Here is a 26,215-nt window from a genome sequence, read left to right as displayed (position 1 = left end):
ATTTTAAGATAATGAGTTTATAGGTTTTTATCCTTATATAGTATTTTACTTCTTTATTTCTATCCAATGTAAAACTTAGACTCACACTTAAATTCTTAGCAAAGACTACTAAGTAAAATCTGAAACCCAACCCAATTTTGTGACAACCATAACTATAGTCAGAGAGAGAGTATTTTTCTTTTCACTATCCTTTTTTTATCTCTTTCTCCTCATCACATTATATATGTACCTTTCTATCTTTTTCGCCCTACATGCATGGAGTCGATAAATGAATTTTTGATACTGAAGCAGACCACATGGGGCCGAAATGCAGAACCAAACTGTTTAATTTGCTACTGCCACTGCCAGGCTTCTCCAAGCAGCTTCCACGGGGATCACATGAGTTTCTAAGGTGTCACTGTATCTTTTCTTTTTCTATGGTGCAATATTTGGAGCTGAATTTTCTTATAAAATATTAAAATGTTATTCATAATATTTAATTTTAGTTTAATTTGGTTATATACTATATATACCATCTTTCTTTATAGTTTTATTGATAGAGTTGTTGGGTAAGACAATATGTATTAAGAAAATATAACATTTATATTTTTGAATTTTGACAATTTTATTTTATAATCTAAAATAATATTTTTTAAATAATTTTAGAATATAAATAAATAAAAGCTAAAAAACAAAAAATTACTTCAAAAATATCATCTCAAATTAAAAAAGAATTATTAAAATTTAATTATTAAAAAAGTTATTTTTTTAAAAAATATTCATAAAGTAAAAAATATAAATTAAAGCACACATAAAATTTAATATATCCCTCGTACACCCAAAATACATGTTCAGTTGTAATGATAATTTTAACAACATTTTATTTTTAAATATTTTTTTACTGCTAATACCATTTAAAAATCCCTATTTGTCTGTAAAGAGATATATCAGCTTCTTATATATACAGTAACTCTTTTATTTAATTTGAAGATAAAATTTATGCTTAATTACTTGGAATATAACCAGTTTGGTTCCAAAATTTCAAAATGATACTGAATTTAAGTTTGTCTCAATTTAATACCCAAATGCATGTACCCTTTGCTAAGTTTTTGCGCCGTTAAGACCTTGCCACCTGTCAGCCTATGTTTTTTTTAATTTTTTTTATAAATTTGTAATTTTTTTAAAAAAATTTTTAAAAAAATAAAAAATTGTCACGTGTCAAATCCTTGATGTGACACATGACATTGTCAGTGACACATGGCAAGGTACTGCCACGTGGCAAGGTACCTGCCAAATGTCATTGTCTTGATTTCAATTTAGTCCTCACATGTGTATATTTGTTTCAATTTAGTACCCATATATGTTTATTTAGTACCCATATATGTTTATTTGTTTCAATTTAGTAGTCGCTCTATTTGTTAGAATTTTGTCTGAATATTTTTTTTACAAAATAGAGAAATATTGTGTCTCCCTTAAGACCAAATTTATTATTTATATAAATGTTATATTTATATTTGTTATTAAAAATAACTTATAAAATTAAATATTGAAATTTATATTAAAGTTAATAGTAAAAGTCATGAATAACAAAGTTTTGGTAAATTTGTTACATTTATAATTGTTATACTCATGTGGGACTATATTGAAATCAAGACAATGACACGTGGCAGGTACCTTGTCACGTGTCATTGACAATGCCACGTGTCACATGAAGGATTTGACACGTGGCAATTTTTTTAAAAAAAAATTTAAAAAAATTTAAAAACTAAAAAAAGCAGAGGCTGACATGTGGCAAGGTACTTAACGACGTTTGTGAAAACTTAACGGAAGATACTACATTGATGCATATTACGAGTACTAAATTAAGACAAATTTAAAAGTGTAAGTGGGTACCATTTTAAAATTTTGAAACCAAACAAAATATGTTTCCGGTAATTAAACCTAAAATTTATGAATTTTCCCTTTCAATAAAAAGAAAACAGAGGCTCTGCAACATGTATATATTTATGATGCAGATTTTGTTGCCGGTTTTTCCTGCAAAACCAACCAGAGTAGTGGCAGAAGAGAGAAATAATTAATGAGAAACATTTGGAGCAATCACCTAGGAATGATGAGCATTTAATTAACACAAACCCATCTTAGTTGTGCATCAATATTTTGAGGATGCTTGATCATCTATCTATATATCTGCATTCTGCACATGCACTATGTACCCACCATTCAGATAATAAATTGCTCCATCGGTCAATTTGTTCTATTCCCCATGATTCCATTTCTATAGATTCCAATTTCCTTCATCATGAACTTACCATATTTATTGCCCTAACATACTATTCTTATCTCAAGATAATTTTTCAATAGTTTGATTTTTTTTATTAATGTTTTGTTACACCTAATTATTTCATGTCGATTAAGAGTTTTTTTTTATACGTATTTTTCAAATATAACTACGATGGAATTTTAACTCCTCAAATAGTAATATCTCGAATAAATGGTCAATCCTAACGTTATTCAAATTTAATTTTTAAGTAATTATATTATTTTATTTTGGATTAAATTGTTTTTATTTATTGGAAGTCTCACATCGATTAGAAATAAAATTAATTCACAATATATAAATGATTGCAAACTTTTTTTTACAAATAGGTCTAACCACATAAGACATTGATATCACTCTCAATATATAGTGATATACTTTCTCATTTTTATCTAATGTGGGATTTAGACTCACGCTTGGATTCCTAATCATCTCCCCCTCAAGGTTATCCTTCAACCACATTGGTACACTCTCTCTCCAACGAAAGCATTCGAGTACCCCTTCTCGTACAGCCCTCGTTGGTGTTTGTTCTCCCTAGTGAAATCCCCTCTATAAACGTAACATTCTTACCCCCATTTATTTTATTTCTTTTCTATACTTCTATATATTGACCTCATTTTCATGCTTTTGTTTTCATTCTACTAAACATGTATGGAGAATGAGGTGAGGAGAAAGGGTCACTAAACGAGCTTGATCACTATTTTTTTCACAAAGTTCCATATTTTTGTGTCCAAACGTTAGGATGTCTTTTGAAAAAATATTGATAGAGGTATTCATCCCTAATCAAATGGATAGAAAGGAATCAATGATTCTAGTTATAGCTTGATGAAATTTTAATTGGCAATGGAATTAATTTTTTCAATGACTTCAATGTTTTGTTTTATGTTATAAAATCACATTTTCTATAATCTCTTATTTTCACTTCAATTTTTGTAACTTCAAAAGTTAATTCAATTATTACAATTAAATATTGATATTTTTAAAATATGATGATATTGCACATTATTTTTTACTCTCATCTCCTGTTCCTAGATCTTATATTTAAAAGATTCCAAGCTTCCCTCTGAATAAGTTGAGAGAGGACATTTTCACTTCACAACTTATTTTCTTTATGATATTCTCCATTTCCACCCATGATGAAGGAATCATAGACAAAAGAGTTTGAAGAATTAATGAAATCACTGTTATTGTCTTTCACTCCTTGCGATATTGTATGGCTAAAATAAAATTGTTCAAAACAACTGTCATTAATTCCTCAAAAGTCTATGTTGAAAATATTTTATCTATATAGATATCCTTATTTGTCTTTTTCTTCATTGTCAAAATATAAGTTGATTTTGATAAGTTTCTAAAGGTAATGAATATGAATTGTGCTTTCTTTCTTAAATTTACAAAAATATATACGAGACCTAATATTTTTATATTGTCTTACATGCAAAAAAACGACTCTCATTTCTTTTATATGCAATTTTTTTTCCAATGAAATTAGGTATTTACATTAATTAATCGATAATTAAAATTAAATCTCTTTTATACAAAATAGTTTATCTCTTTTAACAAAAAAAAAAAAAGAGAATAAAAATACAAGTAAGACTTGAAAAAATGGAACTACATAGCTATCAACTTCTCTGATCTTCATTAAATACTTTGACAATAAAGACAAACTCGTGAGTTTTGGACAACAGTTCCTACTCATTGAATACAAATACACATCAAGCCAATGATTCCCATTTCGTGTATCAGACTCAGAAGTAACTTGAATCTGATACAGACAAGGTAGCTCAGAATCTTCCAACAACAATTATAGGCAATTCATTACACACATGTACCTCAGAGACACTTTAATGAAACACAATATCTTCCAACAGCAAAATCGTTACTCATTCAATACCAACACTTTGCATTACCTTGCACCCAATAAATTCAAGTTTCTTATCTGAATTAAGACATCGTCAATTCTTCATTTAAAGTTCATAACTTATTTGTTGCATGTAGAACTTGGAATAAGTAATAATGGATCATGAAACTTTTTTGTTGTACATTAGTTGTTTTTTATAAAACTTAGAAAAGCTCCATTTTTTATGTTTAATTGTCTTATTTCACAGAAAATAATGCTATTATAGCGTATCAACAGAGCTAACAATACGCTAAATGACAGTAGTAAGGTTACATATGAAAACCTGCATATTAACATTCACTCTTCTGCATAAAACATTAGGTAGAGGCTCTGCAGTGCACTTCTCTGCAATAAAAACCACGTGCTTCTGATCAGACAAAAATTTTCTGATCATGAAGTTACACTGCGTGAGTTTAGCTGTGTAAGTAAAAGCGAAAAAAAAAAACGAAAGAGACTATGATGAATTAATGAAAAACCATGGAATCTTATGGTAGGCTTGTTGACAGATGCGAATATTGAATAAAAGGGTCACAAGATGCCAAAAGCTTCATCACAAAGCATTCATCTCTATGAACTCAGAATGTACCATGTACGTCCGTAGAGTCAATAAATTAAACATGTTCACATATATCTTTTGATTTTGTCCAAACATTCACACTGCGATAAAAGTTTTTCAATATTTTAAATATTTTTGTTCGTTTTCGTTATATTTGTCGATACTACACTTAGCTTTGAATGAAACTTAATATATAAATGAAGGGTTTATCTAATTTGGGAGCAGTTTGCATTTTAGTTCTATAGTTCTTATTACAATCAGTTTTAGGACATTAGGGAATATCTTTTAGGAAATATTTTTTTTTATTAACTAAATTATATATCTATATAAATAATAGTCTCTCCAGACAAACATTCCATGCCCAACAACAGTAAAAATTATTGAGTAATTTCCATTATTTCATTGATCCATGAGAGATGCGTTAATATTAGCATAAAAGGGTGAAAGTGGATTCAGCATTATTTGATAACTAATTTGGCAATTCAAAGGCTTCTTTAACCATCCTCCTTGAACCTTCTTGGTTGTAAAACTCTTCAAGAAACTCAGAAAAACGATAACTTCTGTATCTGGGAGGGTGTTCCTCATCTGTCAACTCCTCAATTGGCCCAATCACAGTATCCGAGTTCGGCCCATAAAACATTGCCATCGACACTCGTGGGCCCAATTTGTTCGTAACGGCCCTGTGATGTACACTTTTGAATCTTCCATTGCTCATAACCTACGCATAAATACCTCAAATTTTACTTCACCCTCTGCATTTGTTACATGTTCCTCGATTCTTATCCAAGATCAAAATATATTAAAATTTAAATAAATAAATTTCAATTTTACGTAGAGAATAAAAATATATTTAATGTAATGATGAAAGGTTAATATATGGATGCATGACGTGGTGAAGATAATGGTTTGCAGCTGTAGGGCATCTAGTTTGTGTTTTTTAATTGACAGTGACAAATGCAAAAGTTTTGTGAAAGATTCGAAGCAGAGAGTTTATCATTTTTTTTCTTATGGTTTAAGTTTTACAATGATTAAATATAAATCACTAATCAGAGTCTAAGGCAATTTTTATCTCAGTCATTAATATTTTTCAAACTTTTTAAAAGCCAAAGATTCTACGCTTTTCAACGAACACTCTCTTTTCTAATATCTACTAGAGTTTTTAAGTTGTTTCATGAACAAAGAATTGAAAAGAATTATAGTATATTTGGAGGTATATTATTGTTCAAGATGATCAAACTCAAACAAACTAATATAATTTTTTGGAGTAACATTTGTCATTTCAAATGATATATTTCTTTACTTTTTAAATTACAATACACCACTGCAATGTGATTGTAAATATTTGAGTGTTTTACGTGCGTGTTTCTTTTTGGAAAGTTTTTCATTGTAATAATTAGAGAGGTGTTATTGAAAATGAATAATTTAAGAAGTTAGTGGGATAACCTCACTAAGATTGTTTGGATTTCTAATAGTTTTTTGTATTGCCTAAGTATTCTCGTAATTAAATTTGATTAAATTAAACTGAATGAATAAAAAAATATCTATGCACATATCTTTTACCTTGCTAATGTTTATCTTATTTATTTTATTTCATTAAAACCATAATCTACCTTCTTCGTAAGAAGGATTTTTCTTCCATCACTTCACCCCTCTTATGATTGAAGCCGTATTTTCTTCAACAATTTCAAGATAATAATATCCCACAAAAAATTAGTCCACCCTCTAAATATAAATTTCATTCATTTACTTTTCATCAAGAATATTTTTATACATTTTCCATAAATATTTTTACAATAAAAGCAAGAAAAACTTAATTTATCTATAAATTTATACAAAAATCATCTCCATCAGTATCTTCAATTTTTTTAGTTTTATTACATATAAATCAATTTTAATTTACTAAAAAATTTGTTTCATTTTGTTTATTTTCAATCCTAAAAATATTAAGAAAAATTAGAAATTCTGCGATGGTTCATCTAATTTCATCTCTAACATTATTGAAAAAATAATAATATTTTAATCTTTTTCTTTTTACCTATTACTCTAATTATTCTTGAATTATTATATTACCTTATTAAAAAAATTATCAAAATAAATAATTAAAGTAATGAATTAAAAACAGATAAAAATACCATTATCCTATTAAAAATTATAAACGCAAGATCTTGCTCATGTTATAAATCTGAAATAAATTAATATCTGACTGCAATAGTTACAGAAAAGAAAAAGTGAAGGAGAATCTATGAGGAAAAGCACATGAATAATACCTGAATTTGATCTCCCAAGTTGATTACAAATGCATTGGGAATAGCAGGTACAGCAATCCATTTTCCATCTTTGATCACTTGGAGACCAGAAACCTGTGATTGCAAAATAACTGTGAGAACATTGAGATCAGTATGAACAGGGAGACCCAGGGTTAGTTCTGGATCTGGACATGGTGGATAAAAATTGGCTTGTGCCCTTAATCTAGGTTCATCCCCCAATATCTTCACCAAGCAATCTTCTTCTAGTCCAAGCCCTATTGATACCAAACCAAGAACCCTTCTCACCAATGAACCAATCTCTCTTGCATATTCACTGAAAGCCTCCCTGTGTTCAACAATAAACATGTTTCAGTAACTCACAAAGATACACAAAGATCATAATTTGTAACTGATGTTATACTGAAAGAGGAAATTGCTGCTAACCCATATTGAGTCCTTATTTCTTGTGGCAGAAGATGAATGACATCCTCAATAGGGTACCAGGGATGACTGAAACATTCACTCCACATCTTCACCTTTTCTCCACCCTCCACATGGAGGTAATAATTGTAAAGTTTTGTATTCTTGGTGTGATCTGTTGTGTAGAGCTGTTTTATTTTCTCTGGAGGCAAATTAAAAAGATCAGTAATTGCTGTCACCATTTTGTTGCAAACTTGTTCAGGAACACCATGGTTCACAATCTGGAAAAACCCATATTCCTCACTGTTGGGTATTGGGCTCCCTTCCTATGTGGAGAAAAGGCCCAAAATTTGAGAAGCCCATGTCTCACTTAAACCTAGTGGAGAGGAGGCTATAAAATAAAGAGAGAGGCAGAACAATAGAGTGAGAATACACTGAAAGCCCTAACACATAGAGGGAGAGGTAGAGGGAAAATTCTGTTCACGTTTTTCATAGAGCTGTCGCAGTAAATTCGGCGCTGCGGATTCGTTCACCGTTGGATCGGGCTGAAATTTTTACAGCAGGTTCGGAACTCATTGCTCTTCATTCTGACCGGTCGGATCTTTGATACGAGGTCTGAGTTGGGAGATATTAATTTCGCACTGCAGCAGTGATTTGTAGAGGTTTTCCTCTCTTGTTCTTCTCTATTTGAAAGCTTTGTTGCTTTGTTATTTGGTTGGGTGTTGGCACTAATTTGTGCTATTGATTGAGACTCTTTTGTACTCTTGTTGATCATAGTGAAGCTATTTCTTTGGTCTGGACGACTCGTGGTTTTTACCCTTGATTTGAGGGGTTTTCCACGTTAAAAATCTTGGTGCCTTTATTTGTGCTTTTGGTGATTTATTATTGCTGCTCTTTGATTATTGCTCCTCATAGATTCTTGCAAGTTAGGGGAAATTATATCCGCTGCATTCTCTGGTATATTGTTTGTTGTTGTTTTCCCCATCAGAGTGGCATCAGAGCTCTTGGTTGGGCTATATTTACTTGCTTGAATGATGGAGGCAAATGCAAAGATGGTTGCTTTGAATGGTACAAATTATCATTTGTGGAAGGGCAAGATGAAAGATTTATTATTTGTCAAGAAATTGCATCTTCCGGTCTTTGCTACACAGAAGCCAGATTCTATGTCTGAAGAAGAATGGGACTTTGAGCACCAACAGGTATGTGGTTTTATTCGGCAATATGTTGAAGATAATGTTTATAATCATATTGCTAATGAGACACATGCCAGAGCTTTGTGGGAGAAGATTGAGTCTTTGTATGCTTCTAAGTCGGGCAATAATAAATTGTATTTGTTAAATTGCTTGATGAATTTGAGGTACAGGGAGAATTCTTCTATTTCTGATCACTTAAATGAGTTTCAAGGGCTCCTAGATCAATTGTCAGGAATGGGCATAAAGTTTGATGACGAAGTTATGGGATTATGGTTGCTTAATACTCTACCAGAGTCTTGGGAGGTATTTCGGGTTTCAATTACAAACTCTGCCTCGAATGGTGTTGTTTCTTTTCAGATGGCAAAGAGCGGTGCTCTTAATGAAGAGATGAGAAGGAAGGCACATGGTTCTTCATCTCAGTCTGAGATGCTTGTTACAGAAGCTAGGGGGAGAAGTCAGAAAAAGGAACATAAAGGTGGTAGAGAGAAGAGTAGGAGCAAGTCCAAGTCAAGATACAAGAATTTAGAGTGCCATTTTTGTCATAAAACTGGACACATTCAGAAATACTGTTTTAAGTGGAAAAAGGAGAACAAAGACAAGAAGGGCAAACAGAGAGAGAATGATCATGATGATGATGATCGTGTCACTACTGCTACAGATGGTGATCTTGTTCTTCTTCGTGACTTTGAGTCCGTTAATCTTGTATCTGATGAGAGCATGTGGATTATTGATAGTGGTGCTACACTGCATGTTACACCTAGGAAGGAGTTCTTCACATCTTACACTTCTGGTGATTTTGGAGTGTTGAAGATGGGTAATGATGGTGAGTCTAAAGTGATTGGTGTTGGTGATGTTTGCCTGCAAACCAACATGGGAGTGCAGTTGTTGCTTAAAGGAGTCAAACATGCTCCGGATGTCCGTTTTAATTTAATCTCTGTGCAGTTGCTTGATGATTGTGGTTATGACAATCACTTTGGTTCTAGTAAATGGAAGCTCACTAAAGGTAACTTGGTTATGGCCAGAGGGGAGAAACAATCTAAATTGTATTGGACTAAAGCTTTGGTTGCTAAAGACAGTGTGAATGCTATGTATATGGAGGCATCTTTGTGGCACCGGAGGCTTGGTCATATAAGTGAGAAAGGGCTTAACTGCTTAGCTAAAAAGGATGTGCTTATGGGATTGAGAAATGCAGAATTGGAGAAATGTTCTCATTGCATGGCTGGTAAACAAACCAGAGTATCTTTTAAGAAGCATCCACCCTCAAGGAAGTCAGAATTACTTGAATTGGTGCATTCTGACGTTTGTGGCCCATTAAAGGTAAAGTCATTTAGTGGTGCAGTTTACTTTGTTACTTTTATTGATGATTGTTCCAGGAAGCTATGGGTCTATGCTCTTCAGCGGAAAGGTCAAGTACTTGAAAAGTTCAAGGAATTTCATGCTATGGTTGAGAGGCAATCAGGCAAGAAGCTGAAATGCATCCGTAGTGATAATGGTGGTGAGTACCGTGGACCTTTTGATGTTTATTGCAGGCAGCATGGTATTAGACACGAGAAGACTCCTCCTAAAACTCCTCAGTTGAATGGTCTAGCGGAGAGGATGAACAGGACCTTGGTTGAAAGGGTTACATGTATGCTTTCAGAAGCAAAGTTGCCTAAGCACTTTTGGGGAGAGGCATTGCTTGCAGCTGTGCATGTTATTAATCTCAGTCCCGCAGTTGCTTTGAATATTGAGGTGCCAGACAAAATTTGGTTTGGTAAGAATGTTAGATATGATCATTTGCGTGTCTTTGGTTGCAGGGCATTTGTTCATGTTCCTAAGGATGAAAGATCCAAGTTAGATAAAAAGACAAGGCAATGTATCTTTATTGGCTATGGTGAGGATGAATTTGGCTACAGGTTTTATGATCCTGTTGAGAAGAAGCTTGTTAGAAGCCGTGATGTACAATTCATGGAAGATCAGACCATTGAAGACATTGATAAGGTGAAGAAGACCACACCCGAGAAAGACAGTAATCTCACTGATGGTAATCCGATGAGGTTGCCCACTCACAATTTGGAGAATGTTGAAACGGAAGCTCAAGACAATGAGCAACATGGTGATGTTGATGATCAACAGTTTGGAAGTGGAGTAGAGGTTCCAATTGATGATGCTCAAGAGGAACATGATGATGATGACGATCTTGGTGATATACCTGAATCACCTCAAGTCCAACTCAGGAGGTCTAATAGACAAAAACAACCTTCTACAAGGTATTCCTGTGATGAGTACATAACCTTGACTGACGGTGGAGAACCTGAGTGTTTTGAAGAGGCTTTGGATAGTGAAGAGAAGAAACAGTGGCTGGATGCAATGCAAGATGAGATGAAATCTTTGCATGATAATCACACTTACGACTTGGTGAAATTGCCTAAGGGCAAAAGGGCATTGGAAACTAGGTGGATTTTCAGGGTGAAACAAGATTCAAATTCTACACTTCCAAGGTACAAGGCCAGATTAGTGGTGAAAGGTTTCAGACAGAAAAAGGGTGTTGATTTCAATGAGATTTTCTCACCTGTGGTGAAAATGTCATCCATCAGAACTGTGCTAAGTTTAGCTGCTACTCTTGATTTGGAGGTTGAGCAGATGGATGTGAAGACAGCTTTCCTTCATGGTAATTTGGAGGAAGAGATATACATGAAGCAACCTGATGGTTTTCTTGTTAAAGGCAAGGAAGAATATGTGTGTAGACTAAGGAAGAGTCTATACGGTTTGAAGCAGGCTCCAAGGCAGTGGTATAAGAAGTTTGAGTCTTTTATGTGTGAGCAGGGTTACATGAAGACTACTTCTGATCATTGTGTCTTTGTTAAAAGTTTTTCTAATGATGACTTTATTATCCTGTTATTATATGTTGATGACATGCTTATTGTTGGAAAAGATATTTCCAAAATTGACAGGTTAAAGAAGACACTTGGCGAGTCTTTTGCCATGAAAGACTTGGGAGCTGCTAAAAGGATTCTTGGCATACATATCTCACGTGATAGGAGAGAAAAGAAGATTTATCTATCACAAGAGCAATACATTAGGAAGGTGTTGCAGAGATTCCAGATGGAAAATGCTAAAGCTGTGAGTACTCCTCTTGCTACTCATTTTAAACTGAGTGTTAAACAGAGTCCTTCAAATGAAGTTGAGAAGACCAATATGAGTAGAGTTCCTTATGCATCTGCGGTGGGCAGTTTGATGTATGCGATGGTGTGTACAAGACCAGATATTGCACATGCTGTTGGTACAGTTAGTCGATTTTTGTCAAACCCAGGTAGAGAGCATTGGAATGCTGTGAAATGGATTTTGAGGTATCTTCATGGTACAGTTGATATGAAGCTTTGTTTTGGAGGTGATAAACCTACTTTGATGGGTTACTCAGACTCAGATTTGGCTGGGGATATTGATTCCAGAAAGTCCACTTCGGGCTATTTGATAAAGTTTGCAGGGGGAGCTGTGGCTTGGCAATCAAGACTACAAAGGTGTGTAGCGTTGTCTACTACAGAAGCAGAGTTCATTGCTATTACTGAAGCATGCAAGGAGGTGTTATGGTTGAAGAAATTCTTGCAGGAGCTTGGTTTTAGGCAAGATAACTATTCATTGTTTGTTGATAGCCAAAGTGCTATCCATCTTGGTAAGAATCCAACTTTTCATTCTAGATCCAAACATATTGATGTGAGGTATCATTGGATACGTGATGCTTTGGATGCTAAGTTGTTGGAGTTGAAAAAGGTTCATACAGATGATAATGGTGCTGATATGATGACTAAAGCATTGCCAAGAGGAAAGTTTGAAGTTTGTTGTGAGATCGCCGGTTTGGCGGTTATCTCCACATAGTTGTGAGGGGGAGATTTGTTGGGTATTGGGCTCCCTTCCTATGTGGAGAAAAGGCCCAAAATTTGAGAAGCCCATGTCTCACTTAAACCTAGTGGAGAGGAGGCTATAAAATAAAGAGAGAGGCAGAACAATAGAGTGAGAATACACTGAAAGCCCTAACACATAGAGGGAGAGGTAGAGGGAAAATTCTGTTCACGTTTTTCATAGAGCTGTCGCAGTAAATTCGGCGCTGCGGATTCGTTCACCGTTGGATCGGGCTGAAATTTTTACAGCAGGTTCGGAACTCATTGCTCTTCATTCTGACCGGTCGGATCTTTGATACGAGGTCTGAGTTGGGAGATATTAATTTCGCACTGCAGCAGTGATTTGTAGAGGTTTTCCTCTCTTGTTCTTCTCTATTTGAAAGCTTTGTTGCTTTGTTATTTGGTTGGGTGTTGGCACTAATTTGTGCTATTGATTGAGACTCTTTTGTACTCTTGTTGATCATAGTGAAGCTATTTCTTTGGTCTGGACGACTCGTGGTTTTTACCCTTGATTTGAGGGGTTTTCCACGTTAAAAATCTTGGTGCCTTTATTTGTGCTTTTGGTGATTTATTATTGCTGCTCTTTGATTATTGCTCCTCATAGATTCTTGCAAGTTAGGGGAAATTATATCCGCTGCATTCTCTGGTATATTGTTTGTTGTTGTTTTCCCCATCACTCACAAGCTCGTGATATCTTCTGAACCACCAGAGAGGATGAAGGGTTGTCATCGTTGCAACTGCGTTCGCTCAAATCTATTATGGGAATTGAGTCCAGAGAAGTAACCTCTGAAAGTTGTGGCCTTTTCTCCTCTGGGAGGATAAATTTAGGAGATAGGGAAAAGAGAGGAACGGACTCATCAGCTAACTCAAAGGAGTTCATCTTCTCCGAGAACACTTGAAATTGAGGAAGTACAAATTGCATAGAAAGAAGACTTTATATTTATTTAATTTTTAGTTCATAGATGTGTATGTTTGATAGAAAAACAAAATCAACACTCCATCGGGTGAAACTGTTATTTGCATTAAATAGCACTTCTATTTAGTAAACATGTTGCTTAACGTAGTAAAATCAAAAGGGAAGAAAAATAGTTACTTGATAGTCATGTGCGCAACTCGCTAACAAAAATAATCAGAATGAAAGGAAGCATTTTTCTTTTATGGGCTAAACATGGCCCGTGATGAACCACTTTTATCGTCACTTGTCTGTGATTGGAATTCTAATTCAGGTTTGAGTTGGACTTTCCAATTATTTACTCTGATGGGTTTATTCCGTTGATGGCTAAATGATAGGTTGACACCCACATTTAATCACTTTTTATCACCTTAAAATTAACTTGCAACTCAAGACAAATTAACTTGTAACCTATGAAGATGGTAAAAAAATTGGTCAAATGTGACTGTCAACCTATTATTTCTTTTATCTACATATGTATCAACACTGATCTTTCTTGTGGTTTTAAGTTTATTGATCTTTCAATGTTGCAGAAATGTTTCTTGAAACTTACACTCTTGGTATGGTTGAGTTCTCTATGTATTTCATTATTCTCTAGCAGGGTACTCTGTCTTCATACAAAACCATACAAAAATTCCAAACAAATTATACTGTGTTTAACAGAGCAAGTAAAACGTATAAAAAAACTGTTCAAGTATAACACAGAAAAGATAAAATGAAAAACAAGCCTCCTGTGTTATGGTACGCTTGTTGAAACACGGGTATTGATCACATATTTATAATGGTCACAGGTAACCAAACTCTATCTATCACAAACTATATACATCCCACAAAATTACGAAGTAAATCACAACTGTTGATCCAACCATGGATCCCTAGGAGCTTTTCTAGCTCCAAAATATTCTACAACACTTTCAGAAACCCCAGCAACGTTGTTTAACAATGAGAATCCCCATGCCAGCCACCCTGTCTGTGCGTGCTGATTATTTGTTTCAGCCATGTTTTTCTGTTGAGCTTCTTCAATGAGATCATGCCACCACTTGGCCATGAACTCTTTCACAGCCTCAACCCCTTGGCTTACAACCTCTGTTGGGGGAATTATGATTGGATTCTGGTCCAGGTTCAGCTTTGTTAAGTTTTCGAGCCTACTAAACGTATAAGGAAGTGCTCGGATTTGGTTGTTGCTCAGGTCAAGCTCCCTTAAGTTAACCAGATCACCAAATGTTTCAGGAAGCTCTGTCATATCACTGAAATTACTGCTAAGATTTAGATATTCCAGATTTGTGAGTTTCCCAATAGACTGAGGCAGACCATGAAGCTCATTGAAATGAACATCAAGATGCTTGAGAGATTTCATTTCTCCAATGGAAGAGGGAAGCAATCGTATTTTATTCAAATGGATCAAAAGCTTCTCCAGGTTCACAAGTCCAAAACCCATGTTCGTTGGCAGACACATTAAGTTGTTAAAGCTTGCATCCAGTTCAACCAGTGACCTACAAATGCATTGAAGAAAAACATAAAAGAAGCACAAAATACAAGTGTCAAAACTTGAACTATTAGATAAAGACACACAAATGGATTTATATTATCTAAGAAAGTTTAATTTTAGAATGAAGAAGAAACATACCTGCAAAGAGCAATGGATTCGGGAAGAGCAGTTAGCTTGTTCCCTGACACATTAAGGATCTTTAGATTAACTAGCAATCCAATGGAGTCTGGCAGAGACTCTAAAACATTAGATGAAACATCCAGCTCCACAAGCTTCTGTAGTCCTGCTATTGAATCAGGAATCGCCTGTTTTAATGGCACCAAAACATCCAAAACTATAAGCTACAACAAACAATTGAATTATAATCTCTTTCAAATGCTCAACAACGAGTTACTTCACTTCAAAGTAACAAGTTTTTTTCTTTTTTGGTTTAAATCACTTCATGTCAATGGATTCAAACACTTGTTGGTGGATTTAAATCAAACGCTAAATTATTCTTTTGTATACACTACACGATCCTTCGATTCACACTCAAGACTCAAGAGACTGAATCAAACCGCCGCCTTGATCCTCTAGAACACGAAAACAGGTTCTTCACCAAATGACATTGACAAATAAAACACATCATAGGCTATATGATCATGTGAATATATGGTTTTGCTACGATGAAAACAACACACACAAAGATCGAGATAAAAGACCGCGCGAACCTCTAACTGATTCTGAGACAAATTAAGCACAACCAGACCACGAATCTTCCCGAAGGCCTCGGGAAGAATCTTCAACTGGGAACCAGAAAGATCAACCTTTTCCACTTCCTCAGTCTCTGCTTTCCTCAAAATACCAACCACACCTTCATCCACCTCTTCACCAACCCCTTTGACCGATTGCGCGTAAGCCTCGACGAGCATCTCCTCGGCAGCCATAAACTGCTTCACGCACTCCTCGTGCATGTCATCCACCCGCACCAGCGCATGAAAAATCTGCGCCTCGTCGTCCGGCGCGTGGGGGTCGGCGATCTTGGCACGTGCGGCGGCAACGGCGGAAGGGTCCGGGCGGGGACCGATGGTGCGGAGGAGGGAGAGCGTGTGGGCGACGTTAAGGGTGGAGGCGCGTTGGGTGAGCGAGGTTAACACTTGGGGGTGGTTCAAGTGAGGAAAGTTGGAGAGTAGAGATTGGTGGAATTGTGTGGGCAATGGTGGATGGGTGTGTGGATGAAGGTGGTGCAGAAGGTGGGAGAGAAGAGCGAAATCGTTGAGATTGGGATTCATTTTGGTGAAGATATGAAGAATTGTGAAGGAAGTAAAAGCTGAGAGAAAAAGAAAATAAGAAAGGTAGATAGATAGATTGTTTCTAGTTTCTGCTGCTGACCGCTGTTTTGGATTGAACAGTGATGTTTTGGGTTGGTTGGCGTGCCAAAACGGTTGTCGCTTCATTTCTTTTCTTTTGGACATGTCTCCGTTGAGTCAGTCTCTTGGGCTAAAACAACAGGTACTTTTTTTTATTATTATTATTATCCGAGTGATTTCTTATAAGTTATTATAAGGAGCAATGATAATTTAATAAAATTTTATTTGACAAATTTTGAGAAATAATTATTTTTGTAAAAAAATTTAAAATTTTATTATTTTATTTTTGTTACTTTTAAAATAAATATATTATATTAATAATTTTTTCAAATTTATCAAATAAAATATTTGTCAAAAAATTATTTTTGATATTAATATATTGATTAGAATTGAAAAATAATTAATTTAATTTATAATTATTAAACATGTTTTAAAGTTTTTTTATTTTCAAAATTGATCTTAATATTAATAAATTGATGGCAAACACTTATAATTAATAGATTTGATTAATTATTTATTAAATTAAGAAAAATGTTGACAATTGAAGTTATGATGTTTTTTATTTTATTTATGTTTATGTTTTATTGTTATTTTATTTGATATTTCAAGTTTAATTCAATAAAAGTGAAAAAAAAATGTTTTGATATATTTTACAAATAAGTGAAAATCTCAGATTTGGAAAGAGAATAAGTGAAATATTGACTAGTCAACATTATCAACACACATGGAGAGAAAGAAATTTGATATCTCTACATTAGTAGAAGGACATTCTCAAGGATGGAGACATTCAATTTCAACATCAGTCTAGTATTCAGTATGTTTAGGAGTAGCTAACTCCTTCATTCACGGGGTTGGATGGATGTAATGTATTCTTAGTTCTATATGTATTCCATTAATCAATATAATTATTTTCCACTCTTTTGTTCTATTTCTTCTATTTCTTGTTTACATCATTGATCGTTCATAACATCATAATTTTGATCAGTGATGTGATCTCTTAATAAGGACATGTATAAGACATTAGGGTTTTTATTAAAGTTTAAACTTGCCACTAAGACATTAGGTTTGATATTTTTATTCAATTTTAATATTTCTATTTATCATTTATCTCTTTTCACATTAAAATGTTTATTTACTCTCAATTTCAAAAGTTTAATTGCATAAACCACTCATTTACAAGATAATATAAAAAACTTATTTACTTTATTCTCTTGAATCTTTCATTTTTTTTATTTGAAGAACTTCTATTTGGTAGAATAATTCTTGTGATCTCTCAACAATTCAATTCCTTTGATTAGGGGTGGGCGTGGATTGAATTTTTAATGATCCAATCCACATTCATCTTAGATCCAAATATTTGGATCAAGATTTAAATCTAGTCTAAATATTTGGATCAAGATTTAAATCTAGTGTAAATATTTGGATCAAGTTCAAAATCTAAAATTATTTTTTTACAAAATAAATTTAAATTGAATTTTCTAAAACTTGTGTCCTTAAGACCAACACAGGTCAACCTGTTCGGGTCGTCAAGCTAGCTCGAGACCCATCAGGGTCTCATACCTTCTTAGTCCGTACAGGTCGTCGGGCACGACCCGTCCAAATCGTCGGGCCAACCCAGCCCAACCCATCCGAGTCTTTGGGCCCGTTGGCCCGTTCAAGTATCAAGCCTGCCTCGTCTGTATGGGTCGTCTGGCACAGTCTGTTTGAGTAGTCGGGCCGACTCAGCCTATCCAGGTCGTCGAGCCCGCTCAGTCCATCAGAGTCGTCAGGCCTGGTCGATCCATCAGGGTCGTTGAGCCTGCCTAGTCCGTATAAGTCATCGGGCATGACCCGTCCGAGTCATTGGGCTGACCCATCCCATCCCATTTGAGTCTTCGGGCCTGCCTGGCCTGTTTGGGTCATCGGGCTCGTTCAGGTCTTCGGGCCCACCTAGCTCGTTCGAGTCATCGGGTCCGTCTAGGCCCGTTCGAGTCATTGGGTCCATCTAGGCCCGTTTTAGTCCTCGTGCCCGCCCAACCCTTCAAGGTCGTCAGGCCTGCCCAGTCCGTCCAGGTCGTTGAGCAAGGTCTGTCAGAGTTTGAATTTAGCATAGTCCATCTCAACATTTAGCCTAATCCAACTAAAAATTTAAATTGAAAATTTGGATTGCATTTTTTAGATTATCCATATTTGAAACTCTTGATTTATAGAACGGATATCCAATCCATAAAATATATGAAATGTAGATTAGATTGAAATCCAGATCCATTAAAATGGATTTTAAATGGATTGAATTTTTATTGAAATGGATTTTAAATAGATTAGATCGGAGAAAACTGGATTGGATCAAGAAAATTAGATTTTTTGCCCACCCCTACCTTTGATATTTGAAAAGTTTTTTTCATATCACCAAGGTATATTCCATTTTATCTTATCTTCAATTTTACATTTGTTTCTCTTTGTACGATTTCATTTAATGACTTATCAAATTTTTCTAGGACATACATTTGATTAATTTTACTTATTTTTGTTATTTTTATTTATTTTTTCATCGTGGATAATACTATTTTGATAATTTTTGTACAATAATGTTTATTTTCTAACTTATTCTCATAAGTGTAATTTCACATCCACAATTATATGAAGATGTTTCACATACTTTAATATAATATTTTAATGTACATCGTCATAAATCTTATTCATCATCATCTAACATAGATTGAGCCCATCAATAAAATCATTGGTTAGATCTATCGGTAAATTAGAATTTACTTTACCGACAAATACTTTTATCGGTAACGTATCTGATAGTTCGTTCCATTATTGAATTTCATCAGTAAATTATAACTCCATTTTCTGAAGAAAAAAAAAATCGTTTGATTGAGTGGAAACTTTCTTGTCTAGTTTGGTGAGATTTTTAATACATTAATGAAAGATAGGTAAGAAAAATAAGAGAAGAAGGAGATGAGGAGGAGGAGGAGGTCGGAGGAGGTGGCAACAAAAAAGGTGCAGTAATGATGGTGGTAGTGGCTTGGTGGCAACACAAAAATGCGACGATCACGAAAAGGTGTGACATCGATGTGTTCCAGAATTAGAGGAGGTAACAGAGGAAGACAAAAAGAAAATGAAAAAGGAGGAGGATGAGACAAAGGTGACGACGATTAATGTAAAAGTGACAATGGCGATGGAGGAGGTGCGACGAGGAGGAGAGGAGGAAGAAGAAAAGAAGAGGAAGAAAAAAACTAAGTCACAATTTTTACCGACAACAATAATCTGTCGATAATTACTAATAAATATATATCGATAGATATTTACTGACGGATCATGAAATTTATCTATAAAATTTTTTGACGACCACATTATCGACAAATTTTTAGTCGTCAATAATTCGTCAACAAAATCAAATTGACAATGAATTATGTCTGATAATAATATGCAATTTGTTATACTGAGATGAAAATGAAATAATGAAACAAGTTTCCAATTTATCCATTACTATTTCGATAAACTCAATATTTCACATTCTAGTGTTATCTCCCTACGTAGACCTTCTTCTAAAATTTTTTGATTTGATTAGATAAATGAACAATCAATCTTGTTTTTAGCATCTATTCACAACTCCAACCGTGTTAAATTTTATGACGAGAAAAAAATTAAATAACTAAAAGAAAGATACACTTAAGCATAAGGAGAAAATATACCATAAGTTTGGTATTGTTACTCAAAATTAAGCTTTAGCATGTGGGTCATTAGGCTAGACTACGTACGAATGGGTCAATTGAGTTTTGATTAATTTGTCAATTATTTCTTATCGGTTATAAGGTTGATTTTTCTTTCTTTTTTATTTAAAAGTATTTTCTAAATGGTAATAAAGGCAAATTCTTTTAAGCAGAGGATATTCTTTTTGTGCTCTTTTGTATTTAATTTGAACTTTTTTCAGTAGCATGTGTCGTCTTACTTTATACGTTTAATTAAAAAAATCAAATTGGATTGCGAGAAGCCAATTATGAATGATGAAACTGACATGAAGGAGGACAAAAAAGTGGTTGAGGAAAAGGACTAATACGACATACGATGTGGATAAGGAGGAAAGAAAATCAACACTGCACTATGAAACTTGCAAAATCATTATAATTTGACATAAACTATAGCTGTAAATTTATTTTAATACTATAACAATATATATTAGTACAAAAATATAATTAAAATAGTAATATACTTTGAGTGTTATTTTGGTATCATAATATTAATGTTCTAATAATCAAATTGATTGTTCATTGCGTGTAGTGCATATTTTAGCTCCTTCAATGTTGGCAGTGTCTTTGAATAATTTAAGTGTCCCCAATTCATCTTTTTGGTGCAAATTATCATCGCATTTTAGTTTCAAATCCTTATAAATCCAATATTTGATGTAAAAAATTTCTGATACATCTAATAATAGACTTACATTGTATATCCAATAGACTACATAGTTTAGAAGTGAAGGTTTAACATATTTAATTTTTTTTTTCATTCATATTGTGAGACACCTTTTAAAAATAAAATGAGAACGAAATTTCACATTTTAAAACAGATAAAAAAATATAGAGATTTATAATAATGATATTGCCGAACTTGCGTTTGGAACAAAAGTATTTTGGAGAAGATTTCATTCCTGTTAGAAGACAAAAACCCAAGGGAATCTTAGTACACTCCAAGTGAAAAACAACCACAAACCAAAACCCAGTTTTATCATGTGTAGGAAAATATTTTTCACAAGTGGTTTACTCGCAACTCGCAAGATATTTGTTGGTGATAAAAAGAGAAAGGAACCTTTCATTTCTTAAGAATAAAATGGACCCGCGTCATTACACCAATATATATCCCATCAAAATTCTCATAATATTAGAATTGACTTCTACTTCTAGGATTCAGAGTGATAATTCACAATGCACAGATCTTTTTAATTTAATTTTTGTATAGCATGATTCGGTAATTATTTCAATTTTGAAAAAAGAATCCAAGACATACTTATGAATCATTATGAATCATGTAAAAATAAGCTCTCAGGGACTAGTCTAATTTAGATGAGTGTTAAATTCAATTTGGAATAAGAGCTTTCTTACACACAGTTATACAAAGTGAAATCATTTTAAGTACTTCGCTGAAGAGATTATTACATATTTTAAACATACAATAACAATACTTTTTATTATTTCTCATGTCGAATGAAGTTTATTTATATAAAAACTACTAGATAGGAATGAAGTTTATCTACTCTATTAATATAAAAAGACTTTTATACAAACATTTATAGTTTGAGTATTTCTCATGTCGTCATCTTATTCTGTAATGTGATGTGGAATAATGAGATAAATTCCTAGTGGATGTAGTGATAAGCTGGTATTCTTAAATTTTTTTAATACCTAAAGCTAACATGTATATATACATTCATAGCTTCGAACTTGGTCTCTGTTTTTTGCCTTGGCGTTTCTTTCACCGACTATTATCTTGATGTTTGCCTGTCTTGGAACAATAACCTTACAAATGTCAGAAATTTTCCACCAAACTCAGCGGACAACCTTTCTGTCTCAACTCAAGAGATCAACATCCATGACTCCGTCACTTCCCCGCTCCCACGTTCTCCCTTTTATCGTTTCAAACACTTCATATTCACATTCAATATCTTCTATATTTTTAAACGACCAAAATGTAATTCAATATCTGTTTAAGACTTACAATTTTTAACATCATACCAATCTAATGCTCAATTTTTTCCCTTTATAGGTGTGAATTAGCCTTTACAGCCCTGCATTATTTTACTGATGTAAAAGAAATGAGAATAAATAGTGGCACATGGTGGGGTAGATTATCCTCAAATTGGCATGTTTTCAATAATAAATAAACTAATCCATTCATTTCGGGTAACTGGGTGGGTAAAATATCTCTCAAATCTCTTCCAAAACTAAGAAAGCGAGAGGAATCTTCCCTTTGAATGTTACATGAGTGGAGGTCCTTTTATTTCCAACACAAAATCTTCTTTCTAAAATCTGCAATCTAGCATTGCTGAAAGGATGAGCCTATTCTTAGTTTTTTCTCTCTCTTGTTCTTTTATGTTACTCTCTCTTTTCTTTTCTTTTTCAGAAAAAGGAAAATATTCTCATTTTATGTTGGCTCCAGCAATTTGTAGTTTTGTGCCATATATTCTCATCTTATGAGTTCAAGTTCTTTGAACATGCATGAGCCAGTTGTCATGAGAAGGTTTTAATTTTTCATTATGATAAGTTCATTTATCTCTTTAACTGGAGCCTGGTCCCCCATGCTATCTACGGGTTTCCAACATAGTTGCCAACCTTAATCGTGTTCATACGAATCCATCATGTCGTGTCCATTGCATAGTCCACACTTTGAATCGGGCCAGAACACATAACTGAATTTGAATATCAACATTAGTTCCTCAAAAGAAATGAAACATGACAAGAGACCTATCTATGCAGACAATAGAAGACACTATACTAATTCATCTTAACTAAAGGTAGGTTTTGCATCGGTTCCAGAACAAAGCAAATAACTTTATTTCGACAGTGCATTTTCCAGAACTGTATAAAGATAATTTCATAAGTGACAATGGAATCAGAATAATATTTTTCCTCAAAATCAACAAAGGATAAATTGCCAAGCAATTAAATATAATAATGGGTGATGACAGCTACATTGCCATTGAAGAGCGTGGCTAAATTTAGAAAAAAATTTATTTTCAATCATATAAGACGATATATTTACTTTATAATTAAATTGTAAGTGATTGTATTTTTCTAAACACCTTCAACGGATCATCTCTACTAAGAGTGTGTTTGGAGATACTTTGATAAAATTGATTCAATTTGATATGAAAAAATCAATTTTGGTCGATGAAAAAGTTAAAAAGAGTTAGTTTTATTTGATGTGAATTTTCCATCGATTATTGGTTTTAAAAATTGATTTTGGGTGTTATTAACATGAATTAATTTCATAAATTGATTTTGGGTTTTCCGATGAAACCAACATGCAGTAAATTTATTTAGGGTAAAAGAAACTTACAATTGAAACACGCCAAAAGCCATCATGTACAAGATTTTCTTCCGATCCTCAGTTAAACCTGCAAACAGAAATGTCAAAGCATTAAACAATACAAATCCATACTCCCAAAGGGTAAAAAATTAAAATCTGTAAAAACAAGAAGAAATCAAGCCAAAAAGTTAGTAACGTGATGACACGGATAGAGCATAAGACCCTACCCTAGCTAGTGAAAGTGAACACAGATTAATGGGTCCTTAATGAAATCACAGAACAAATGAATTAGAAGAATTTCATGAAATGAACCAAGAAAACGAAAAAAGGAAACACGGGGAAAAGAAAAGGACCAACGAACTCACCATCATTAGAAAAACGGAGCGAAACGAAACACGAAATTGGAGTGAAATTCATTAATGGGCAATCAAGGATCACAAGCTAAAACTGCAACCCTTGCCAGCGATTTTTACAGTCCCACTTTACATCACACATATACAGGACTCTTTCCTTTCCTTCCTTTCCTTACCCCGTTTCATTCTCCTTCGTCTTCTTTTTTTATCTTCGTTTAACTATATTCTAAATCATCGTAAGAGTCCATTTTATCATTTTCATTTTTTATAATAACGCCTGCTTCTTTATCTTAGTCCATCCATTTCAATATTCTTTCCAAACGAGACCGTAACGTTATTGCCAGTGGTTCCCGTGGTGGATCAGGTAAACCTGGCCACCGCTCCCGTGGTAACCGTAGCGCGGGAGAGGAATATTCCTCCGGGGGGATTTCGATTTATCCACAGCGGCCCGGTGCGCAGGAGCCGGCGACATCTGATGGACGCAACGGTCGACCACCGGGGCCGAGGTTCTGTAACTCCGACCAGATTTGTCAGTAGGACTGCAATACGACGAAGAAGACGACGACGATGACGCTGAGGAGGAAGATAATGAAGCTGATTTCGAAGGAGGACTGGAAGCGTTGTTCGTAGATCTGGACGGCGTGGGCGGCGAGAGGAAGGCTCTGATCTTGAGCGATGAAACGCGGTCGTATTCCTCGATGAGATTGGCAAGATCTTCGTCGGAGGTGATGGAGATAAGAGCGTCGAGGTCTTCGGAGGGTAATTGGCAGCGGAGGTGCCTCACGGAGGCACCGCAGAGCTCTTCCAGCTTAAGCAGCAGCTCTGCACGACACGCGATTAGGGTTATTTATCATGAAACGCAAACGAGATCGTCGTTTTAAAGTATAAGGAATTGGTGAACGGAAAATAGATTGAGTGAGAGTGTGACTGAGAGAGAGAGGGCGATAGAGAGTGAAAACTGACCGGAGAAGGTAATAGAGCGGTCGACGGCGAGGACGCGGGTGTGGCCTCCGTGGTAGCGGAGCTTGCCGTCAGGGTAACGAGGGAGGATTCTGCCGCCGTAACTGCAGAGGAATTTCATGGTGGATTTGGAAGGTTTTGAAGCGGGTTGAGCTGATCTGAACATATTTGGTTCGGGTTCGGAGAAATTGAAATCCAATTTTGTAGTGTGTGGGGGATAAAGTGGAAAAGAGACGAGGAGAGAAAATGGTGAGAGAGTGAAGGTGCTTCGAAAGTTTCGAGAAGCGCCTTCAAGCCTATTCGTGGTGACAATTGTGCCTTATTTATAGGGATTTTTCTCACTGTGCCACCGTGTTCGCTCACTTGGTACTTCATATCATTTACTTGCATCATTCCCTCCATATTAATCCAATTTGTGAGAGTATATAAATTATTAAAACATATAACAGTACACAATAAATTTATAACACCAATTATTTTAGCATAAATTAAAGGAGAATGTTGACTGGCCGTTAAGAAATAATTAATTTATATTAAATTTATTAAAAATGTTAACCGGTATCTTAAGAATAATAAATATATTTTGATATTATCAGTTTTATATTAAAAGTTTAAATAATTAAATATAGTAATTAAAATAATATAAATATATTAAATTTTATAAATAAAATATTACATACACATGTACAAGATTTATGGACATTTTTGTCTTTTAAAATAAATAAATTTGCATTAAAAATTATCAGGTCAGATTTTATTTAATATTACACTTATCTATGTACTTTTATAAGATTTAGTGTATATTAATTATTCTCAATCAGTACCTTAGGATACTGGTTAGCAAGACTCTATACATATTATTTATTTTATATATTTATAATTAATGATTTTATATATTAAAATATTGTATGTTTATTTAATTTAAGAGATTTTGTTAAGTTTAGAATATAAACTTGATGAATTTTGAAATCAATATTTTTATTGTTTTTTTTTTACTTTTTAGATATTTAATATTATTTTTTGTTTATTTTTTTTGTTAATTTAATTTTTTTTATGTTTTATTACATTTTAATTTTCAATAATATTAAAATATCGTTATTTTTTTATTTAATTATTTTTTAATTTTGATTAGTGAATTTTAAATAAAATATTAAATATAATTATATAATATTTATTTATGTCTTTATTTTTTAAATAAAATAAATGGTTATTAAGTTAAATTTTATTTAATATTATAATTAATTATAAATTTTTATAAAATTTAATAAATATTAATTATTCTTTTCCACTTAACAGCCGACCACTCTACCACTGAAGAATAATGGAAAATTCGATCTCATAAAATTCAATTTCCGTTCTCATGATCAATAGGAACTCGAATTCCATTACTCTACTCAAAAATAAAAAGGTTGAAACTTCATTAGATGCTAAAGGTGTAAAATGAACATAATTATTTTAACACCTCTGATTATAAGTGTGTTCAATTTATTTATTTTCTTCGACAAGATACTTAGATACGCAACTGAACAATTGAGAAATTGGTGGTGAGATGCATCTTGAAGTCAAACATCATACTTGTTATCATCCTAGGATTATGACTTCATAATTGTGAAATCTT

The 26,215-nt window shown here is 33.7% G+C and overlaps 3 protein-coding genes across 4 annotated transcripts; all 3 read right to left on the bottom strand.

Annotated features, from left to right (window-relative positions):
• Positions 1-4,355: 4,355 nt before the first annotated feature.
• Positions 4,356-13,527, bottom strand: LOC114173080 (protein DMR6-LIKE OXYGENASE 1-like). 2 transcript variants are annotated; one of them, XM_028057301.1, is made up of 4 exons: positions 13,168-13,527; positions 7,440-7,719; positions 7,017-7,341; positions 4,356-4,538 (listed from the first exon to the last, which is right to left on the bottom strand). In XM_028057301.1, exons 1-4 carry the CDS (start codon positions 13,406-13,408, stop codon positions 4,491-4,493), a joined length of 894 nt encoding a protein of 297 aa, XP_027913102.1. In that variant the 5' UTR covers positions 13,409-13,527; the 3' UTR covers positions 4,356-4,490. The 2 variants fall into 2 exon arrangements, with proteins under 2 accessions (XP_027913102.1, XP_027913101.1); XM_028057300.1 differs by lacking the exon at positions 4,356-4,538 and adding an exon at positions 5,080-5,467 and having other exon boundaries at positions 13,168-13,517.
• Positions 13,528-14,072: 545 nt separating this feature from the next.
• LOC114174129 (plant intracellular Ras-group-related LRR protein 3-like) lies at positions 14,073-16,347 on the bottom strand. Its single transcript, XM_028058894.1, has 3 exons — positions 15,638-16,347; positions 15,066-15,232; positions 14,073-14,931 (listed from the first exon to the last, which is right to left on the bottom strand). The coding sequence occupies exons 1-3, from the start codon at positions 16,196-16,198 to the stop codon at positions 14,286-14,288; spliced, it is 1,374 nt and encodes a 457-aa protein (XP_027914695.1). The 5' UTR covers positions 16,199-16,347; the 3' UTR covers positions 14,073-14,285.
• Positions 16,348-22,122: 5,775 nt separating this feature from the next.
• On the bottom strand, positions 22,123-24,908 carry LOC114173418. Its single transcript, XM_028057800.1, has 4 exons — positions 24,601-24,908; positions 23,650-24,459; positions 23,315-23,372; positions 22,123-22,664 (listed from the first exon to the last, which is right to left on the bottom strand). Exons 1-2 carry the CDS (start codon positions 24,761-24,763, stop codon positions 23,972-23,974), a joined length of 651 nt encoding a protein of 216 aa, XP_027913601.1. The 5' UTR covers positions 24,764-24,908; the 3' UTR covers positions 22,123-22,664; positions 23,315-23,372; positions 23,650-23,971.
• Positions 24,909-26,215: the final 1,307 nt, after the last annotated feature.

This window comes from Vigna unguiculata, chromosome 2 (assembly GCF_004118075.2).
Source record: "Vigna unguiculata cultivar IT97K-499-35 chromosome 2, ASM411807v1, whole genome shotgun sequence".
Classification (NCBI taxonomy): domain Eukaryota; kingdom Viridiplantae; phylum Streptophyta; class Magnoliopsida; order Fabales; family Fabaceae; genus Vigna; species Vigna unguiculata.
Note: the sequence above shows the minus strand (reverse complement) of the source record. Positions and strands in the feature narration are given on the sequence as shown.

What these genes read in the sequence shown, in the direction of transcription:
- LOC114173418 (XM_028057800.1), bottom strand. Translation starts at nt 24,763, where the DNA reads ATGTTCAGATCAGCTCAACCCGCTTCAAAACCTTCCAAATCCACCATG. An exon ending in CCGCTCTATTACCTTCTCCG is followed by an intron (nt 24,460 to 24,600) that starts GTCAGTTTTCAC and finishes CGTGTCGTGCAG; the next exon opens with AGCTGCTGCTTAAGCTGGAA.
- LOC114173080 (XM_028057300.1), bottom strand. Translation starts at nt 13,408, where the DNA reads ATGCAATTTGTACTTCCTCAATTTCAAGTGTTCTCGGAGAAGATGAAC. An exon ending in TCAGAAGATATCACGAGCTT is followed by an intron (nt 7,720 to 13,167) that starts GTGAGTGATGGG and finishes CAATACCCAACA; the next exon opens with GTGAGGAATATGGGTTTTTC. An exon ending in ACTTGGGAGATCAAATTCAG is followed by an intron (nt 5,468 to 7,016) that starts GTATTATTCATG and finishes ATTTATGCGTAG; the next exon opens with GTTATGAGCAATGGAAGATT.
- LOC114174129 (XM_028058894.1), bottom strand. Translation starts at nt 16,198, where the DNA reads ATGAATCCCAATCTCAACGATTTCGCTCTTCTCTCCCACCTTCTGCAC. An exon ending in TGTCTCAGAATCAGTTAGAG is followed by an intron (nt 15,233 to 15,637) that starts GTTCGCGCGGTC and finishes CCATTAAAACAG; the next exon opens with GCGATTCCTGATTCAATAGC. An exon ending in GAATCCATTGCTCTTTGCAG is followed by an intron (nt 14,932 to 15,065) that starts GTATGTTTCTTC and finishes ATGCATTTGTAG; the next exon opens with GTCACTGGTTGAACTGGATG.